This window comes from Paramisgurnus dabryanus, chromosome 15, assembly GCF_030506205.2.
Source record: "Paramisgurnus dabryanus chromosome 15, PD_genome_1.1, whole genome shotgun sequence".
NCBI classification, from domain to species: Eukaryota; Metazoa; Chordata; class Actinopteri; order Cypriniformes; family Cobitidae; genus Paramisgurnus; species Paramisgurnus dabryanus.
Genome location: NC_133351.1, coordinates 34,077,338 through 34,094,063, shown reverse-complemented (window position 1 = coordinate 34,094,063; position 16,726 = coordinate 34,077,338). Strand labels below are relative to the sequence as shown.

The following is a 16,726-nucleotide window of genomic DNA, read 5'->3' as shown; positions in this document are numbered from 1 at the left end:
GAATGTCAGTAAATGCAGTTTTTATGTCGTTTCTACAAAATCTTCAATTTACAACAAGCAGTTCAATTACCCAGAAAATACAGTCAATTAAACGAGGGTGATTGGACAGTAGCGAGAGGATCATCGATCTTTGCATTTCTATCTTGGCGGTGGACATTTAATTTGGGTTTTCTATTAGCACCGAAATAAAGAAAATATAAAATATATTAAACAACCCGCAGATTTATTTTCTTGTCAAAAGCAATTCGGTTAAGGTGACAGACAGTTTGCTGCATTTTATGATGAATTCTTTTTTCAGTCTTTGCACATTGGATACAAAACTGATGGAGTTATTGTGGCCGGTGTTTTTCTGCCCTCTGTCTTCTTCGGTTTGCCTCTCCATCTATCTCAATGCCTTTGTTGTATGGGTTGTAACCCTCGCCTTGGTAAAGAGCATAACGAAACATGGCGATACATCACACGCGCGCTTCGCCTCTAATCCCATTTCTTTAATGGGGACGTTCAAAAAAGAAGGCAACTTATCTCAAAGTCCCCAGGGAGCATTCCAGTATATATTTAACCAGGCTGCAATTAACGACAGTATCAGCTTGTATCATTTAGAGGTAATGTAAAAATAATGGTAAATTATAGGGCCGGAATGACCCGTGATCGCAGACTCCATATTCCCTGAAGTTTTAGTGTCGTTTTAATTAATGCCACGCTCACTTTCTCACTGAGGAGGAAAGAAAATGAACGGAAAGAGTGCAGAAACTGGGCTTCAAACTACTGGATGGTTTTTTTTTAATCCTGAACGAAAAAAGGCCTTGTTTATTTTTTTTAAATATGTTAATTAATACAAGATATTAACGTGTGTCTATCAAACTGGGCTCCAAACAGAAAGCTACAAGAAAATTAAAGAAGAACGAAAAAACGAAAATTTGCTCTGGAAATGCTTTCCGTAAATATTGCAAATACTTCAGTCACCAGCATGCAAAATAATAACAATATTAACCTTTTGCGTTTTAAATATTTATTTTCCAATAACAAACACCATCAATAAATAACATAATATACATTTTATATTGCACATTTTTTTTCTCAAGTGAAAATATGAAAATTCGTACAGTCGGTAAAATGTAAAATACAGAGACGTAATGTACAGATTCATGTATCACGATCACCCTTGGGAAAGGGGCAAACACAGGGCTTTCAGTATTCTCATTTATTGAACAGACCGCAAACAGCCCCGCGTACTCAGTAACATTACAAAAATCTTTCTGAAACGGTAACAGCAATGTAATATGTTTTATATACAATGTGTGTGATCGTTTTGGCTTGAATTATTGATTTGAGGCCTAATATTCCTTTAATTTGTTCTGTGGTATGCTCAAGTATAATTGAGTTAAACGGGTTTCCCCAAAATAATTATGTAACACAATAATAATAATAATAATAAAACATTCAGCGAGTCAAATAAATTATAAAAATATATAAAAGAGTAATTATGTCGTTAATCATCTCGGATGGCAGTCAAAAATTTGGCTTAATACTATTTAAACGAGACTACGCTTATAACAAAATATCTCACATAGGCCTATTCTCATTTGTACTGTACAAGTGCTATTTTGATATTTTCCAAATGCGGTTTTATGTGAGTCAAAATTCCGCCTAGTGACAAAAAAAAATGTATGCAGACAGAAATGCATGAGTAATTTGTCTGAAGTTTGAGGTTGTATGGATAATCCCATTATTTTGTGAGTGAAGAGTCTCTGCTGGGAGTATTATGGAAATATCGGTTTGGATTTAATGAGACTGCTCGCATCAGCGGAACATCTCTAAGAAAAAAAGTCTACCCAGGCCGGCCAACGCTCCAATAAGAAGATTGGAAATAGGACTCGGTGAAAAGGGGATTTTTTAAACATTTCCTCAGGTAACGAATACCACGTTTAATACTGTACAATCTACACACCAAGAACAATGCGAAATGCTCAAGGTCTTTTATCTATCTTGTCTAATGACTTCCCACAGCGGGTTGTTACGGTTTGACAGCGAGTCTCAGAACAGGGAACTTTCTTACATTTCCACATTCAAAGGAGGTCCATCAAGGTACATGATTGGCAATTTTCGTCATAATCTTCACATTATTAACAGCAGAAATGACATTGTAGAAGCAGTGCAGATTTTGTACGTCACACTCCTGGATCGGGAAGAGTCCCTCGAGCAGCAACACTTTCAGAACAGCATCATTATTTTGCGCATGGTCCTTTATCTCCTGCTAAAGTGGCACATCCAGTGTATATTCTTTATACTGCACTGTATGCTCTATTTTTGCAAACAGTTTAATAATATTAATAATAATAATAATAATAATAATAATAACAATAATAATAACAATAATAAAAGATACAATGCTTTGAAAACAACAAAAAATATTTTTCTATTGTAACACTGTGTGATGGAAGGCCTTCAGTATTAATTGTATTTGATATTTTTTCCCAAGTCTGGGCGTAATACATGTAATAATGTTGTGCCAACAAAAATATATTACATGTGTTTCAGAAGTGTGTTTTAGTGCTAAGCTATCTATTGAGTGCGCTTTCTTCTCTCTGGTCTGGTGAGGGCACCGACGTTTTGCTCAATACGGCTGCTGAGTATGGCAAAAATCCGCTCTCGGACCTCTGTCCGGTCGCCGTACATGTGAAGTCAGAGCTGGCACCTCTGGAGCCCAGCGCGGTGGCCGCCTGACTGCTGTGGCAGCTGAGACACGAGCACGGGCCCGTTGCCGAGGGCGCACTGACTGCCGCAGCCGCCGCTGCAGCGGCCGCCGCTGCTGACGCCGCAGCCGAGCTGTTTAGGCCTGCGGGTGACTGGTATAGTCCTGGATGTCGGAAGCTGCACAACAGCTCTGGCCGCGAATAGGGATGAGAGAGAGCACGGAAGGTATCAAGGGGACGAATAGAGGTAGCAAAAGGTGAAGAAGCGGCTCCTGAGGCGGCTGCCGCAGCAGCTGCTGCCGTGACACCTACATGGGGGTAATAGTGTAGTGGCATGTGGGAATGGAAAGGGTAAGGCAGACTTCCGGTGGCGGCTGCATGCGTCATCATATAGGTGTAGAAACTAGGATCGGCAGGATGTGGCCAGGACATGGCCAGGCGCTGGCGCTTGTCCTTCATTCGCCGGTTTTGAAACCACACCTACACACATTCATGAAATACACAGGTAACAGTTAGGGTACATGTGAGCGGTGGATAGCGATTACATAAAGAACACTACAATTTTGGATCTGCCCAAACCCGTCAAACTACTTCAGAACGCATGCTTATAATATACTTATATTATATCTGTTTAAAGCTGTATGATTTGAGAATAATTTATATTAAAACCCAGTTGTCTGGCTAATAGGTACATAAGCACTGCTACATGCAAGTTTCTGTATCAGATTAAAACAAAGCCGATATTATTTGTAATGTATGGAATATATATAATGATTATTGTTGTACTGAATAATTTATATTACATTGTGTTCCTGTTGCTCAACTGGTAGATTGCATTAACAGTACAAAAGGTGGTTCAAGGGAACACACAAACAAAAAAATGTATAGCTTGAATACACCTTAGGTCGCTTTGGATAAAAACATCTGCCAAATGCATAAATGGCAAAGTAAATTAAAAGGGGCTAACCAAAAGGCATGCTTCTGTTTGTATATTTGTGTACAATTCAAAAAATATCTACCGGAAAATGTAAAAGTTTGGTCGATTTAGCTGAACCTTTTAAAGACATGCTAAATAATCAGGTAAATTTTTGAGTACCAATTAAAACAATTTCTAACCTTTATTGTTGTTTCGGGTAGGTTTAGTGCTGCGGCCAGTTCACACCTCCTGGGTCTTGAGACGTAGTTTTCCCTATAAAATTCTTTCTCCAATCTTCCAATTTGTTCTCGGGTAAAAGCAGTCCGATACCTTCTCACCTGGTCTGAGCTCGAGCTGCTGGAGTTACCCATGGAATTACAGTTAAGATTGGAGATAGACGATGAACTCGTGTTGGAGATTCCCGAATTACTATCTGAAAAACCTAAACCAGATAATAAAAAGAAATGCATCAAATAATTATTTTTAGCATTTAAAAGAATGCATTAATATGTAATATTGAAGGATATAAAAGTGTAATGTTTTATTTTCCTTAAAAATTGAAGTTAATTTCTTTATCACTGTAATAAGGAATTATCTTTTATTTATTTTTAATAAATATAATTTAAAAACAAAAAATAAAGCCGAAACGAAATTCACAGAGCATTAACAATTACATTTAAAAAAAAATAACATTTTAATACAATAAAGTGCATTCCCAAAAGAAAAGAATAAATGCATCGACAAGCTGACTTTTTGAACATAACAAAACCAGATAACAGAATTAAAGAGGCATAAAAAATGCTACCGTTAATATATAACTGCAACTTAATTCGGGTTATCATACAGCATTTCTCTATCGAAACTTTATAATTCTTAAATGTAATATTTCAACAAAAATGTGCGTGCCACTGGATGAAAGTGTCTGCGAAATTCGTTTTACCTTTGCTGTTGTTTTCTTTCTGTTGGCTGACACTACCCGGTGAACGGTGAGACGGGCATCCCACCTCCACATCGCTGTTCATGTCGGAGTCTGGAGAAACTTCGGGATACATATTTATTTTCTTCTTGCCTTCGGAGGACGAGATTTCTGTGGAGGAGGTATTGTCGCCCCCGTGGTGGTTTCCAAATAGGCTGTCGATCTCAAACTTGCCTTTGGTGGGAAGATCTCCGAGACTGCCATGCAGAGAGGCGGAAGTTATTCTCGGGCTGAGTCGACCCGCGTGCTGAGAATTTTCCAGGGCCTCAAGCACCGCGTTCCCGGCCGAGTCAGAAAGGTTGGAGAGTCTCTTGCCTGCCACTGGACTGTGTAGTCCCCTTTCCATCAGAATCATTTCCTTTCTTATTCTCTCCATCATGAAGTCGTGCAGCAAAAAAAGTCCCAGGACTGGTGCTCAGATGACTGGTGGCGGATCTAATCCGCATTCAGCTTAGCCGCCTCCTCTAAATAATATAACACCTTTATGAGCTGGACGCAAAAAAACAGAGGAATGCCAGTGTGAGCAACGAATGACTGCTCAAAATGACCCGAGCATCCTATCCGGTTCAGAAAGTCATTCATCAAAAAGTGGTTTGCGCCTTCGTCGTTAAAGGTGCGCGTGACGCGCCTCGAATGATCATTTATTGTAACAGGTTTATAAGCAAATAAATAGGAGAGAGACTGACATCGGTTGATAGAGTCGGCCCTTGATCGGCCAGACGCGTATATCCAGGTGGAGAGAGAGAGAAGAAGTGTGGAGAGCGGCGTCTGATCTGAGTCTGTTTTAGATGGCTCCTGGGGTTGGCCTCTGGGGTGAAATTGACAGTCTGATTAATAAAATGAGCGCGGCAACATTTCCCTCTTCATTTAGGAATATCATTATGCTTTGATTCTCTATTGTTCCTTCCTTCTGTTCTGGCTATGCTGCTGCTCCTCCTCTATCGCTCCACGTTTCTTTTTTCTTTGTCGATTATTTCACACAGACGTTTTCGAATGAGAGACATTAGTTAAAGATTTTCATCTTATTTATTTATTTATTTAACACACAATTAGAAAATACGAACGCGGAAGATGATTTTAGCATTTGTTCACTACAAAATGAATATGGCCAACATAAATTGTTTATTAAATGCTGTATTGTAATTTTTTCCTGTTTTGTCGGTGATCTAAATGAATAATTATTTTGAATCTTTTAATATACTGGTAAATTCATTTTAACATTTCTTTTGTAATTTATCAATACATACCTCCTGAAATACATTTTTATTTCACTAGACGCTTTTTTTTCGTTAAAATATGACATCGCCATATTATTACATCGGTGTAATGTAAAAAAAAAAAAAATGCTACTGGCAGTCAGAATTTTTTTTATAAACAAATATTTATATTTCATAATAAAAATATTTTAACCAAAAGAATGCGATAAGACAAGTAAATAATTTGTACATTATTTAGACCTCTTGTGTTATCTTTAATCAACAATATAATTTTGCTAATTATTATTGCATAATTAAAGTACCAAGAACTTAAAACTGCCACTGGCCATCTTAGTTATGATAAATCACAAGTCTTTGAACACACACACACACACACACACACACACACACACACACACACACACACACACACACACACACACACACACACACACACACACACACACACACACACACACACACACACACACACACACACACACACGCTGTGCTACCCTAAAAATTTTATCTTTACACTTTATTTTATCATCTATACAATATTACTTATAAGCAAAACGTTGTTTAAATATATGATCCTGAGGTTTCAGTATGCTCTCAAATCAAGTGTGCATGTGGGGGCGCGAGTATCCAGTGGTGACGACGAGGTTAGCTCGCGCCTCTATTCAAGTAGAAGTAGGACTAGCAAGATACAATCAAAACTGTTTTTGCAATCTTTGGCGCCCTCGCCAGTTTATCATCGGGTAGTACAACAGCTCGGTGATTTTGTAAGCAAAACGACACACATGTAGGCCTGTTGTAAACATTGCAGTGGCGTGCACAAACCTTCGCAGGAACAGGGGCACAAAAAGGGCACTTTTTCTTTTATAACCTTTCTTTAACTTGGCATTCATTCTATAAACGAAATTGATACATACTGTAACAAATTAGCTGTAATTATGCAGCTGGTTGCCAGTAACTTACTGTAGAAGTAAAAGAATGAAAATGTTTCATGTTCATTTAACTTTGAACAAACTGTTGCCAGTAAATAACATTAATGTAAAATCTACAGTAAGTTACTGGCAGCTAGTTGCCAGTAATACCCAGTAAAACTGTAATTTCTACAGAATTTTTACAGTGTATAATGCCAAACACATTGATCAAAATCCCTAAATATTAGGCTACTAAAGAGGCTATTCACTTTTATTCATCTACTTTTTTCAATGCAAAATACTGAGAATGAAAAGAAAGGCTGATAATGTGGAAGTTATGTTTGATATTGTTGATATAAAAACTAGTTTTTATGAATAAAAGGTGCTGTAATTACTTTCAAGAAAAAAAATATGAGACTGATTTAACTTTTTCAAGCCCTTGTCATTTGTAATAAAATGGAAATGAAATAGTAATCAATATGAAAAAAATGTGTATAAATATCACGCAGTGTGAAAAGTCGTGCAACACATGCCACATTCCAATTTTGCGTGCATATGACGTTTAGTTAATAAGGCGCATCCTTTCATGTGGTTTTATGTATTTGTTTATAATTGTTTCTGTTTTTTTTTAAACCATTGTCGCCTGGGTTTGGGGTTAGATTTGGGATTTGCGTTAGGATGTCACTTAATATGCAGGTTTCTCTATGTTTTTGTCTATTTTTAAACCATGGTCGTTTGGAGTTGGGGTTAGAATTGGGTGGGTCTTGGGTTAGAATGTCATTTTATGTAACAAAAAGTTGTTCTAACCCCAAACCCAAGAGAAAAATGAGACACCAACACATAAAACGACACGAACTGATGCACCGTATAAGTGAACGGAAAGACTAGCGTGTTATATGCATGCAAACATAGAATTTGGCATATGTATTTCACGACACTGCGTGCTATTTATTCACATTTCCTGAAAATGGGCTAAATAAAATCATGGATCATTTTTATGAAGAAAAAAGCCTTATACCAAAAACTTAAATGTCATAAATAAGAAAATAATAGGCCTACCCAGGGCCGTCCCTAGCTTTTTGGGGGTCCATGAGATCTTTAAGAAAGTTACAGTATTTAACTGAACTGCGTTTTCATCAAATGTTTGTATATTCTTTGGCAAATACTTCAAAGTGCACCTAAAGCACACATGCATGCATGCACAGTTTATCAGGATTCTCCATAGACATAATGATTTTAACTGTACAAACTATATATTCTATTATTTTGCACAGACAAGAAGCCTATTTTCAACAATGTCAACTCAACACCCGTTTCTTGCTCTTTTTTTCTTCCCCATCCCATTCTTCCTCTTCTCTGCGCCAGACTGGTAGTGCCATATTTTCATTACAATCAGTTTACGCTAATGAACATGACTGACAGACACACGAGCAAGTAAATTTTATTTTCACTCACGCCAGGGGGCCCCCGAGTGGCCACGGGGGCCCTATGCAACTGCTTATATTGCTTATTAGGGCCAGCACTGGGCCTACTGGACTGGTAATATTTTAAGAAGTATGTTTTAAAATATGCCGCTGATGTTAAAATAAACTTGGATAAAGATGTAAAAATGTAATGTTTTTGTCAGAAATGAGGCAATCGAAACGTTTTAAGCTTAACCCATACAATGCAACATTCATTTATTTTGTAAAACGTTTTAATTACGTGTTCTCCAGCTCGTGAAGTAACATTATGCCTCGTGGTTAAAAAAACTTCTGTTTATTCCTGTAAAGGAAAGTCTGTAGCTGTGTCACAATTTGGAGGCTGCGATCTTCTAAAGACGTGACCTCAGAAGACGAGCACTCAGTCTTTGAAGTTCGCAACCCCTGAAGTTGACTAAGAGAAATTAAATGAGACTGTCAAGCCTTTAGAAGACCCATAAGTTGTGTCACCTCCTGCATGCGCCCACCGTGCCTGTCAGCAAGACACAGTGAAGATGTTTCTGGCTTCTTGGAATTAATATGGAACCAAAAAATAATAATACATTTAATGTTGATGTAGATATAAGGAACACAGGACTTCAGGAACTTCAGTTTATTCACCATAACCCCTCACAGTTAGATAAGTCCATACATATATTTTTCGTCTCCGTGCATGCCGTAAACTCACAAGTCACTTCCTTCAGAGGCTAGGCGAGGTTCCTCTTTAGCATTTGAAGAACACGTAAATGGGACAGGTTAGTGTTACGCCTCTGTATAAGAGGAAATAGAAAATATGACACGGACACGATGCAGCTTCAGTCACGTCCAATGTTGTAATGTATTTACCATGAACAGTATAAAACAATTACTCAGCATCACACTTAAACATGTCATTTCCCTTTTGTGTGACAATGTCTCTATTACACAATTAGAAAAAATATCAGCTGGTAAGTTATAACGTCATATTACTAGAACACCTTTAACATGAGTTACTAAAAATATATCAAAACGTGTTTACAGCACCTTTAAATCAGTATATCACAATGTTTTTACAGCATCATAAATCAGTATATCAAAATGTGTAAATGACATCATAAATCAGTATATCAAAATGTGTTTACAGCACCTTTAAATCAGTATATCAAATAACCTTGTAAAAGTACATTTAATAAAACAGATTATTTAAACAAAAATAGATGTAACTTTCCTGTGTAGTGTTTAGAACAATAAACAGCACAATAGATGTTCTGTAATTCTATATACTGCTGTTTTATAGTCATTATTAATTCAGAACACACATTTTACCCTCAGTAATAGCATTGTGCTTAAAAATAAAAACTATTTTGCCTCTTCACATGTAACACTCAATTGTCTTAAACTTCAACAATGACACTTTTACCATATCCCTATGATATAAAACATATAACGTTATAAACACAAAGAAAATGGTGGCTGCGATGTTCTATTAACACCACGCTTTAACATCAACATGCTCATCCATGTGCTCATCCATGTGCTACACAGATAGCACGCAGATTACACTGACCCAAAACTTTATGTTTAGTCTGCTAAATGTGCTTACATAAATACAATCATTAGCATGTTCCTTACAGTATTACACGCATATATAACTTGTTCAAACATTATACAACCCTCGTTCTTACCTGTATAAGAGGAAATAGAAAATATGACACGGACACGATGCAGCTTCAGTCACGTCCAATGTTGTAATGGACGAACGTCAGCCGCACGCTCCGCACACAGGTTAAACGAGGCATTAGCAATCGATCACAAACTGGTGATTAAACTTAAGGCAAAAGAAAATGAAACTCATGTAAACAAGCAAACACTGTGTACTGTAGTTTAAAGTGCATTTCAACCAAGTGTTATTGAAGTAAATAAAACATAATTTTAACACAAATCTTCTTTTTATCGTATTCATCTCTTTAGCCTCTTTTACTCAAACAGCAATGTATTATTGACACACAGGCTGAACTAGGCATTAGCAATCGATCACATTCTGATAATTAAACTTACAACAGAAGGAAGTGAAACTTATGTAAACAAGCAAACACTGTATTGTAATTTAAAGTGCATTTCCACAAAATGTTATGGAAGTAAACAAATAAACAGCATTTTAAACACAGATTTACAAAAAAAACAATGCATTACTAAACTACATTTAAAGTATCTTTTGACTTAAATCAACCCGTTCAATTTATAACATCATTTATTATCATCCTTACATACTCCCCTTCAACACAGATGTCGTCCTCGACATCCCAACCAACAGATGGGTAATGAGGAAGGCAATTAAACAGTACATATGATGTCACCAGATTACCTTTGTAACAGTTCTTATACAAGCACTCAGCTTATTCAAAAGTCCAGGAGTGTGTGTAGTGCACATGTTAGCTCTCGGCCTGTCCCTTGGTTTATGCTCAGATTGTTCAACAGTCCATCAATGAGTGTATAGTGTAGGTGTATGGTAAGTATGTTTCACACTCAGATTGCTCAACAGTCCATCAATGAGTGTATAGTGTAGGTGTATGGTAAGTATGTTTCACACTCAGATTGCTCAACAGTCCATCAATGAGTGTATAGTGTAGGTGTATGGTAAGTATGTTTCACACTCAGATTGCTCAACAGTCCATCAATGAGTGTATAGTGTAGGTGTATGGTAAGTATGTTGCACACTCAGTACCCTGGTACCACAACAGGCTGGTAGCCAAAGTGCTGTCCTGGAGTCATCCATGCACTTGCCACTTGCATGGCTCTATAAGGTGCTGGTGGGTACCAATGCATGGTGTTACTTGTGAGTCCGGTGCTGTAACAACCAGGATTGCCCAACTGGTCATATGTGAAGACTCTTGGAGGCCGTCTCTCCCTGACTGGTCGCTGATATAGCTGTTCATGTGCACAGTGGGTTTCACTTTGAACAGGTGCCTGCACTATGGACGGTCTCTCCTCCAAAGCAGTGTCCTCTTGAGCAATAGTCTCCAGTTGTTCTGACATGTCCCTCTCTGTCAGTGCATCTCCAATATCCTGTTCCGACTGGCAAATGTCCTGTTGCGGAGGCTCAGCATCCTGTGAAAGTTGTTCAGCTTCCTTGTCAGCATCCTGACTGTCTGTGTTTACTTCGGACTGGTTCACAGGGAAAGGCTGATCTCTGGGCGAATAGTATCCATAGTCATCTTCATCACTATCCTCAATGTCTGCTTCTTGATGCTTTTGCTCCATTTCTTTACGGGTCCTTGCTTTGATTTGTCTTTTTGCTTTAGCTGGTTTCAACTGTATTTCCAGTGGCAAATGGTCACATGGCAACAGCAGGTTACGATGCAATATTCTACGTCCTCTTGCTTTGCCTTGTTCTGATATTACTTCATATACAGGCATGTCTTTTCCCACTTGACGGATAACTTTGTGAATGCAATCCTCCCAATGATTTCGGAGCTTCCCGGATCCGCCCCTGGGTGTCAAATTCCTGACGAGAACCCGGTCACCCTCGTGCAACACAGAACTCTTCACTTTGCTGTCATAATTTCTTTTACTCTTTTCTGCACATTTTTTCGCATTTGCCGTTGTGATTTCATAAGCCTCTTGCATTTGTTCTTTCCACCTTCTCATATACTCCTGATGATCAGCAGTCCCAGTTTCTGGTGTCAAGCCAAACAATAAATCCACAGGTAATCTCGGTGATCTCCCAAACAGGAGGTAGAAGGGGGAGAAACCTGTGACTTCACATCGAGTGCTGTTGTATGCGTAGATAAGCTTGGGCAACGACTCTCTCCAATCTGATTTTTGCCTCTCTGTGAGCGTTCTCAGCATCTGCAGTAGCGTTCTGTTCAGGCGCTCCACCTGCCCATTACCTTGTGGATGGTACGGCGTTGTTCTTGAGCCCATTACTCCACAGTTCCTCTTCAGCTGTGCAAATAACTGATTTTCAAATTCCCCTCCCTGATCATGATGAATCCTCAGGGGGAACCCAAACTTCAGCGCATAATCATTAAATATCTTATCAGCAACAGTTTTTGCAGATTTCGATGTGGTGGGGTAAGCTTGTGCAAAGCGTGTGTAATGATCTACAATTAACAATATGTATTCATATCCACCTTTACACTTGTCCAGGTGTAGAAAGTCAATGGATACGAGCTCGAATGGCTGAGTGGTGACAATCGGGGTGAGTGGAGCTCTTGTTTCTCTAAAGGGTTTTTTCTGTTTAAGGCAGGTACAGTTTTGAGTGACATAGTGTTCAATCTCTCTCTGCATGTGTGGCCAGAAAAAGCGATCCCGAACCAGTGATGTTGTGCGCTCCACACCTTGGTGTCCCATGTCATTGTGGAGCTGTCTCATAACTGTTGACTTGTATATTTCAGGGAGAACAAGTTGTGTCTTGGTTGCAGTCTTTCTATGAAGTATTCCATCTCCGTCAAAGCTGAGCTTCTCCCAGTAACGGAGGAGACACCTGCTCTGTGCACTGAATGATTTTAACTGCTTTCCTACAGGTCTTTCATTTGACAGTTTACAGGCAATGATGGGGCCAATATCTTTATCATCTTTTTGAGCTTGGCAGAGAGCTGCTCTTGAAAGGGGCGTAGGCATGTCTTCATCCGTTTCCGTACATCCAGTAGCCATAATGGACCAAACAGTGGGTGAAACATTCATTTCCACCGCTTGTACTGTTGTTTGCACAGAAGGGGAGGACATTTCCTCTGAGCATTCTTCAATCATTGTCTCTATGTCACAGGGCATTCTTGAAAGGCCATCAGCATCACAGTTCTCTCTGCCCGGCCGATATTTTATTGTTATGTCAAAGTCCGCTAATTCAGCAACCCACCTCTGTCCTGTTGCGTTCAGCTTGGCCGTTGATAGCACGTATGTGAGTGGGTTGTTGTCCGTATATACAGTGCAAGATGAACTGATCAAGTAGTCTCGAAAGCGCTCTGTAATGGCCCACTTCAAAGCCAGAAATTCAAGTTTCCCTGAATGTAGATGGTAGTTTTTTTCTGCTTTCGTCAGTGTGCGAGATGCATAGGCTATTACACAAAGCTTCCCATCCTGCTCTTGATAAAGCACTGCACCCAGGCCTTGCTGTGAAGCGTCTGTGTGTAGAATGAATGATTTGTTGAAGTCTGGAAATCCAAGTATTGGTGGCTCAACCAGACAGTCAATCAATCTCTCCAATATGTGTTGATGTTTTTCAGTCCATGTTATTGGCTTGTGTGATGGTGTCCCTTTAAACTTTCCTTTCACTCTTTTTGTCCTGGCGTTCCCGTCCTTCTGCTTATCTGGACCAGGGTCCAATTCCATTAGTGCATAAAGAGGGTTGGCTATGCAGGAGAAGTCCTTAATATATTGCCTGTAATAGCTCAGTAGCCCCATGATGGCTCTCAATTCTCCCACAGTCCGTGGCCTTTTTTCCTTTAAGGCCCTTACAGCCACAGTATCCGCCGGATCCATCTTACTGCCCTCAGCAGACACAATGCGCCCCAAGTAGCGGACCTCACGCTTAAACACTTCACACTTACTTGGTTTCAACTTTATCCCATGCTGTCGTAGCCGTTGTAACACTGTTCTCACATTCTCAACGTGATCCTCGAAGGTTCTACTGAAGACCAGGGTGTCGTCTAAATATGGGATACAGATCTCATCCCTCAGCCCCTCCAAGCATTCTTCCATACAGCGCTGAAAGGCAGCTGGAGCATTCATTAGCCCAAAGGGGATCCTGATCCATTCATAAAGACCCCATGGTGTGACAAAAGCGGTTATGGGTCTGCTCTCCTTCGCCATAAAGCCCTGATGGTATGCTTTGCCTTGGTCCAAAAGGGAGAACCACGAATTTCCTCCTAGGCCATCCATTATGTCTTGTACTCTGGGGAGGGGCTGGCGGTCAGGGAGGGTCTTTTTGTTCACTTCACGAAAGTCTATACACAGTCGGAGACTCCCATCCTTTTTCCGAACACACACGACTGGTGATGCGTATGGCGAGTTAGACTTCTCCACCCAACCCTGAGCGATGAGGTCATTCAAGTAGTCCTTCATTTCCCGGTAAAGTGGCTTAGGCACAGAGAGATATGCTTTTGCGACAGGTTCAGTGTCTTTCAGGGAGATGCTGAGTTGAAGTTTTTCTATACAACCAATATCATCCTCAGTTCTTGAAAAGGAAGCACATTCCTCTTGTAACATCTTACTCACTACCTCACGTTCTGACTCACTGAGGTGGTCCAGGTCCACAGGTGGATCCCAAACATTGCCTGTAGTCTGAGTGTTATCAGTTCTGATGTGATTTGTGGTAGCTGAAGGTGGAGGGCGGGGCCCCTCTAGTATAGAGGCAGGGTAGGCTGCTTGGACCTGCTGGACAGTCCCCATTACAGTTTTCCCTGCTAACATCATGTCATGATCAGTAATATTCTGCACACTTAAAGTAATAGAGGGTTTTTTGCTGCCCTTATCTACTTTCACAAGCATGTCACATAGTTCGAGTCCCTCTGTCCAGCGGGGGTTTACATCTGGCTCGAAGAGAAGTATGTTGTCTTCATGTGGGGAATCCATATTTACATGACACTCAACTCTGACTGATGTGTGTTTTGGTATGTTAATCCTCTCCCTTTTTGTCTTGACTATATACTCATCCACTGGTGTGGTGCTAACCTGCTCTACAACGGCAGTTACCTGCTCTACAAAAGCCGCTGCTTGCTCAGGAAAGGCTGCCCTTACTGTTCTACTTAACCCTTCCCTGTCAGTAGTGTTTAACTGTTTCAGTTCACTGTCGATGATGATCTTGATCACATTAGATCCAATGATGGGTTGAACAAGCTTTCCACCCTTCAATACCAGTGTGGGAACAATAACTTCTGTGTTGGATGCAGCCCCTGAAGCTAATCTAAAAGTTACCTCGACCCAACCTGTGTATGGCATGCTCTCCCCATTTGCTGCCTGTATGTCAAAAGTCTGTGTTATATCCAGAATTTCTATTATGTCTCTTAATCTTGCATCTGGCAGGTATGTTTCTTTCCATAGCTCATCAATTATGGTCACTTGGGAGCCTGAGTCCCACAAAGCCTGAACACGTTGGCCTTGGATAAAGCAATCAACCATGTGCTTTCCCCCTACCAATGGCGCCCTTTTAGCCTTTCTTTCACTTTCTGGAGTGGTGTTTGTAGTCATACATGAGAGTGCTTGACATTCTCTTTTGTGTGCTGTCCCAGTATCGACTTGACATGGCGTAGAACAGTATTGCATTTTCTTACAGGATGCACCTTGCTTTAGAATGAGTTCTTCACCCCCATGTCTCGAATCCACACATTGCTGGGACATCGCTGTATTACTGGTCACTCCCTGTCCCGTGCGAGTGACCTTCCCCCATTTAAAGGCTCATCTCCAAACTGTCTCCGTCCCCTTGCTCGACAACCCGCCAGAAAGTGCTCGCTACTGCCACACCTGTAACAGTGTGTGCAATAATCTTCGACTCCACTTTGTTGACAACTAAAACATTTTCTCCTTTGGCCACGATCTGATGAGGGGAAGCTGGGCTGTGGGGCGAACCTTTGCTGATACTGAGCAGTTCCCTCTCGACGTCTGGGGTCCGCAGTATACCAGTATCCCTGTGCCGGGCCCTGCACTTGCTGACCTGAAAATGGTCCTGATGCACCATCGGCCCCCCCTGCTGGGGGTGGTTGTCTAGGCATGTGCTGGGGCTGGTGCATGGATTCCCTAATGTGAGAGACTTCAGCTTAAAGATCTTTTAACAGAGCCATTTCAGCTTTAATTTCCTCAAGCTGGGAAAGAACAGCCGGGGAAACTTTAGACTTTTGTTGGGTTGGTGGATTTTCATTCTTCTCAACCGGAGCATCGCTGGACTGGACTGAATGGATGGTAACAGGTTTTTGCTGTCCTGACAATTTTTTCTTGTTCTGCCTCTCGGTCTCATAAGCACATGCTGTATTCACTCGCTCAAGCAACAGTTCATCAGAGATGTCAGGTTGCTCCAAATAAGGCTGAAGATCCCGCCTGATATTGTCATTCTGCAGGCCAGTCAACACTGTGTGAAGAAACATCTTCTGCACTAAACCAGGGTCATATTGGAGACCTGACTCAGATTCCTGCGAAGCGAACAAGATTTTTTGTCTCAGGTCGAAGGTGCGAATAAAGAAGTTCTGTGGAGTTTCTTTGATGCCCTGCACCTCTGAGGTTAACTGCTTATAAAGGTCGGTTGCACTTTTCTCTTGATAATGACATCGCAGTATTCGCCGCAATGTGGGTAAGGTCAGGTTGGTTTTGCCTTCTAAATAGCTGCGAAGTTGCATGCCTGGAGATATCGCCCTTATCACTGCATCTACTATCTCCAGTTCTGGAAACCCTTTGCTTAAGCCATGTTCAATTTGACGTGCTAAACTTGAAAAAGTCAGCTTATCTTTCTGACCGGGCTCACCGATTTGACCAGCTATCTTAAAGTCCTTTTGCCATGGGTGAGGTGCAGGACTATGGGCTACACTCTGTGGTACTTGTCTGGTTGGGGTAATGCTTTTAATTCCTTTTGTTTCTGGCTTAAGGTTT

General features: G+C 40.4%; 1 protein-coding gene across 1 annotated transcript; it reads right to left on the bottom strand.

The window, feature by feature from the left end:
• Nucleotides 1-1,075: 1,075 nt before the first annotated feature.
• On the bottom strand, nt 1,076-5,536 carry evx2 (even-skipped homeobox 2). The gene is made up of 3 exons (XM_065293366.2): nt 4,550-5,536; nt 3,810-4,051; nt 1,076-3,173 (listed from the first exon to the last, which is right to left on the bottom strand). Exons 1-3 carry the CDS (start codon nt 4,962-4,964, stop codon nt 2,559-2,561), a joined length of 1,272 nt encoding a protein of 423 aa, XP_065149438.1. The 5' UTR covers nt 4,965-5,536; the 3' UTR covers nt 1,076-2,558.
• Nucleotides 5,537-16,726: the final 11,190 nt, after the last annotated feature.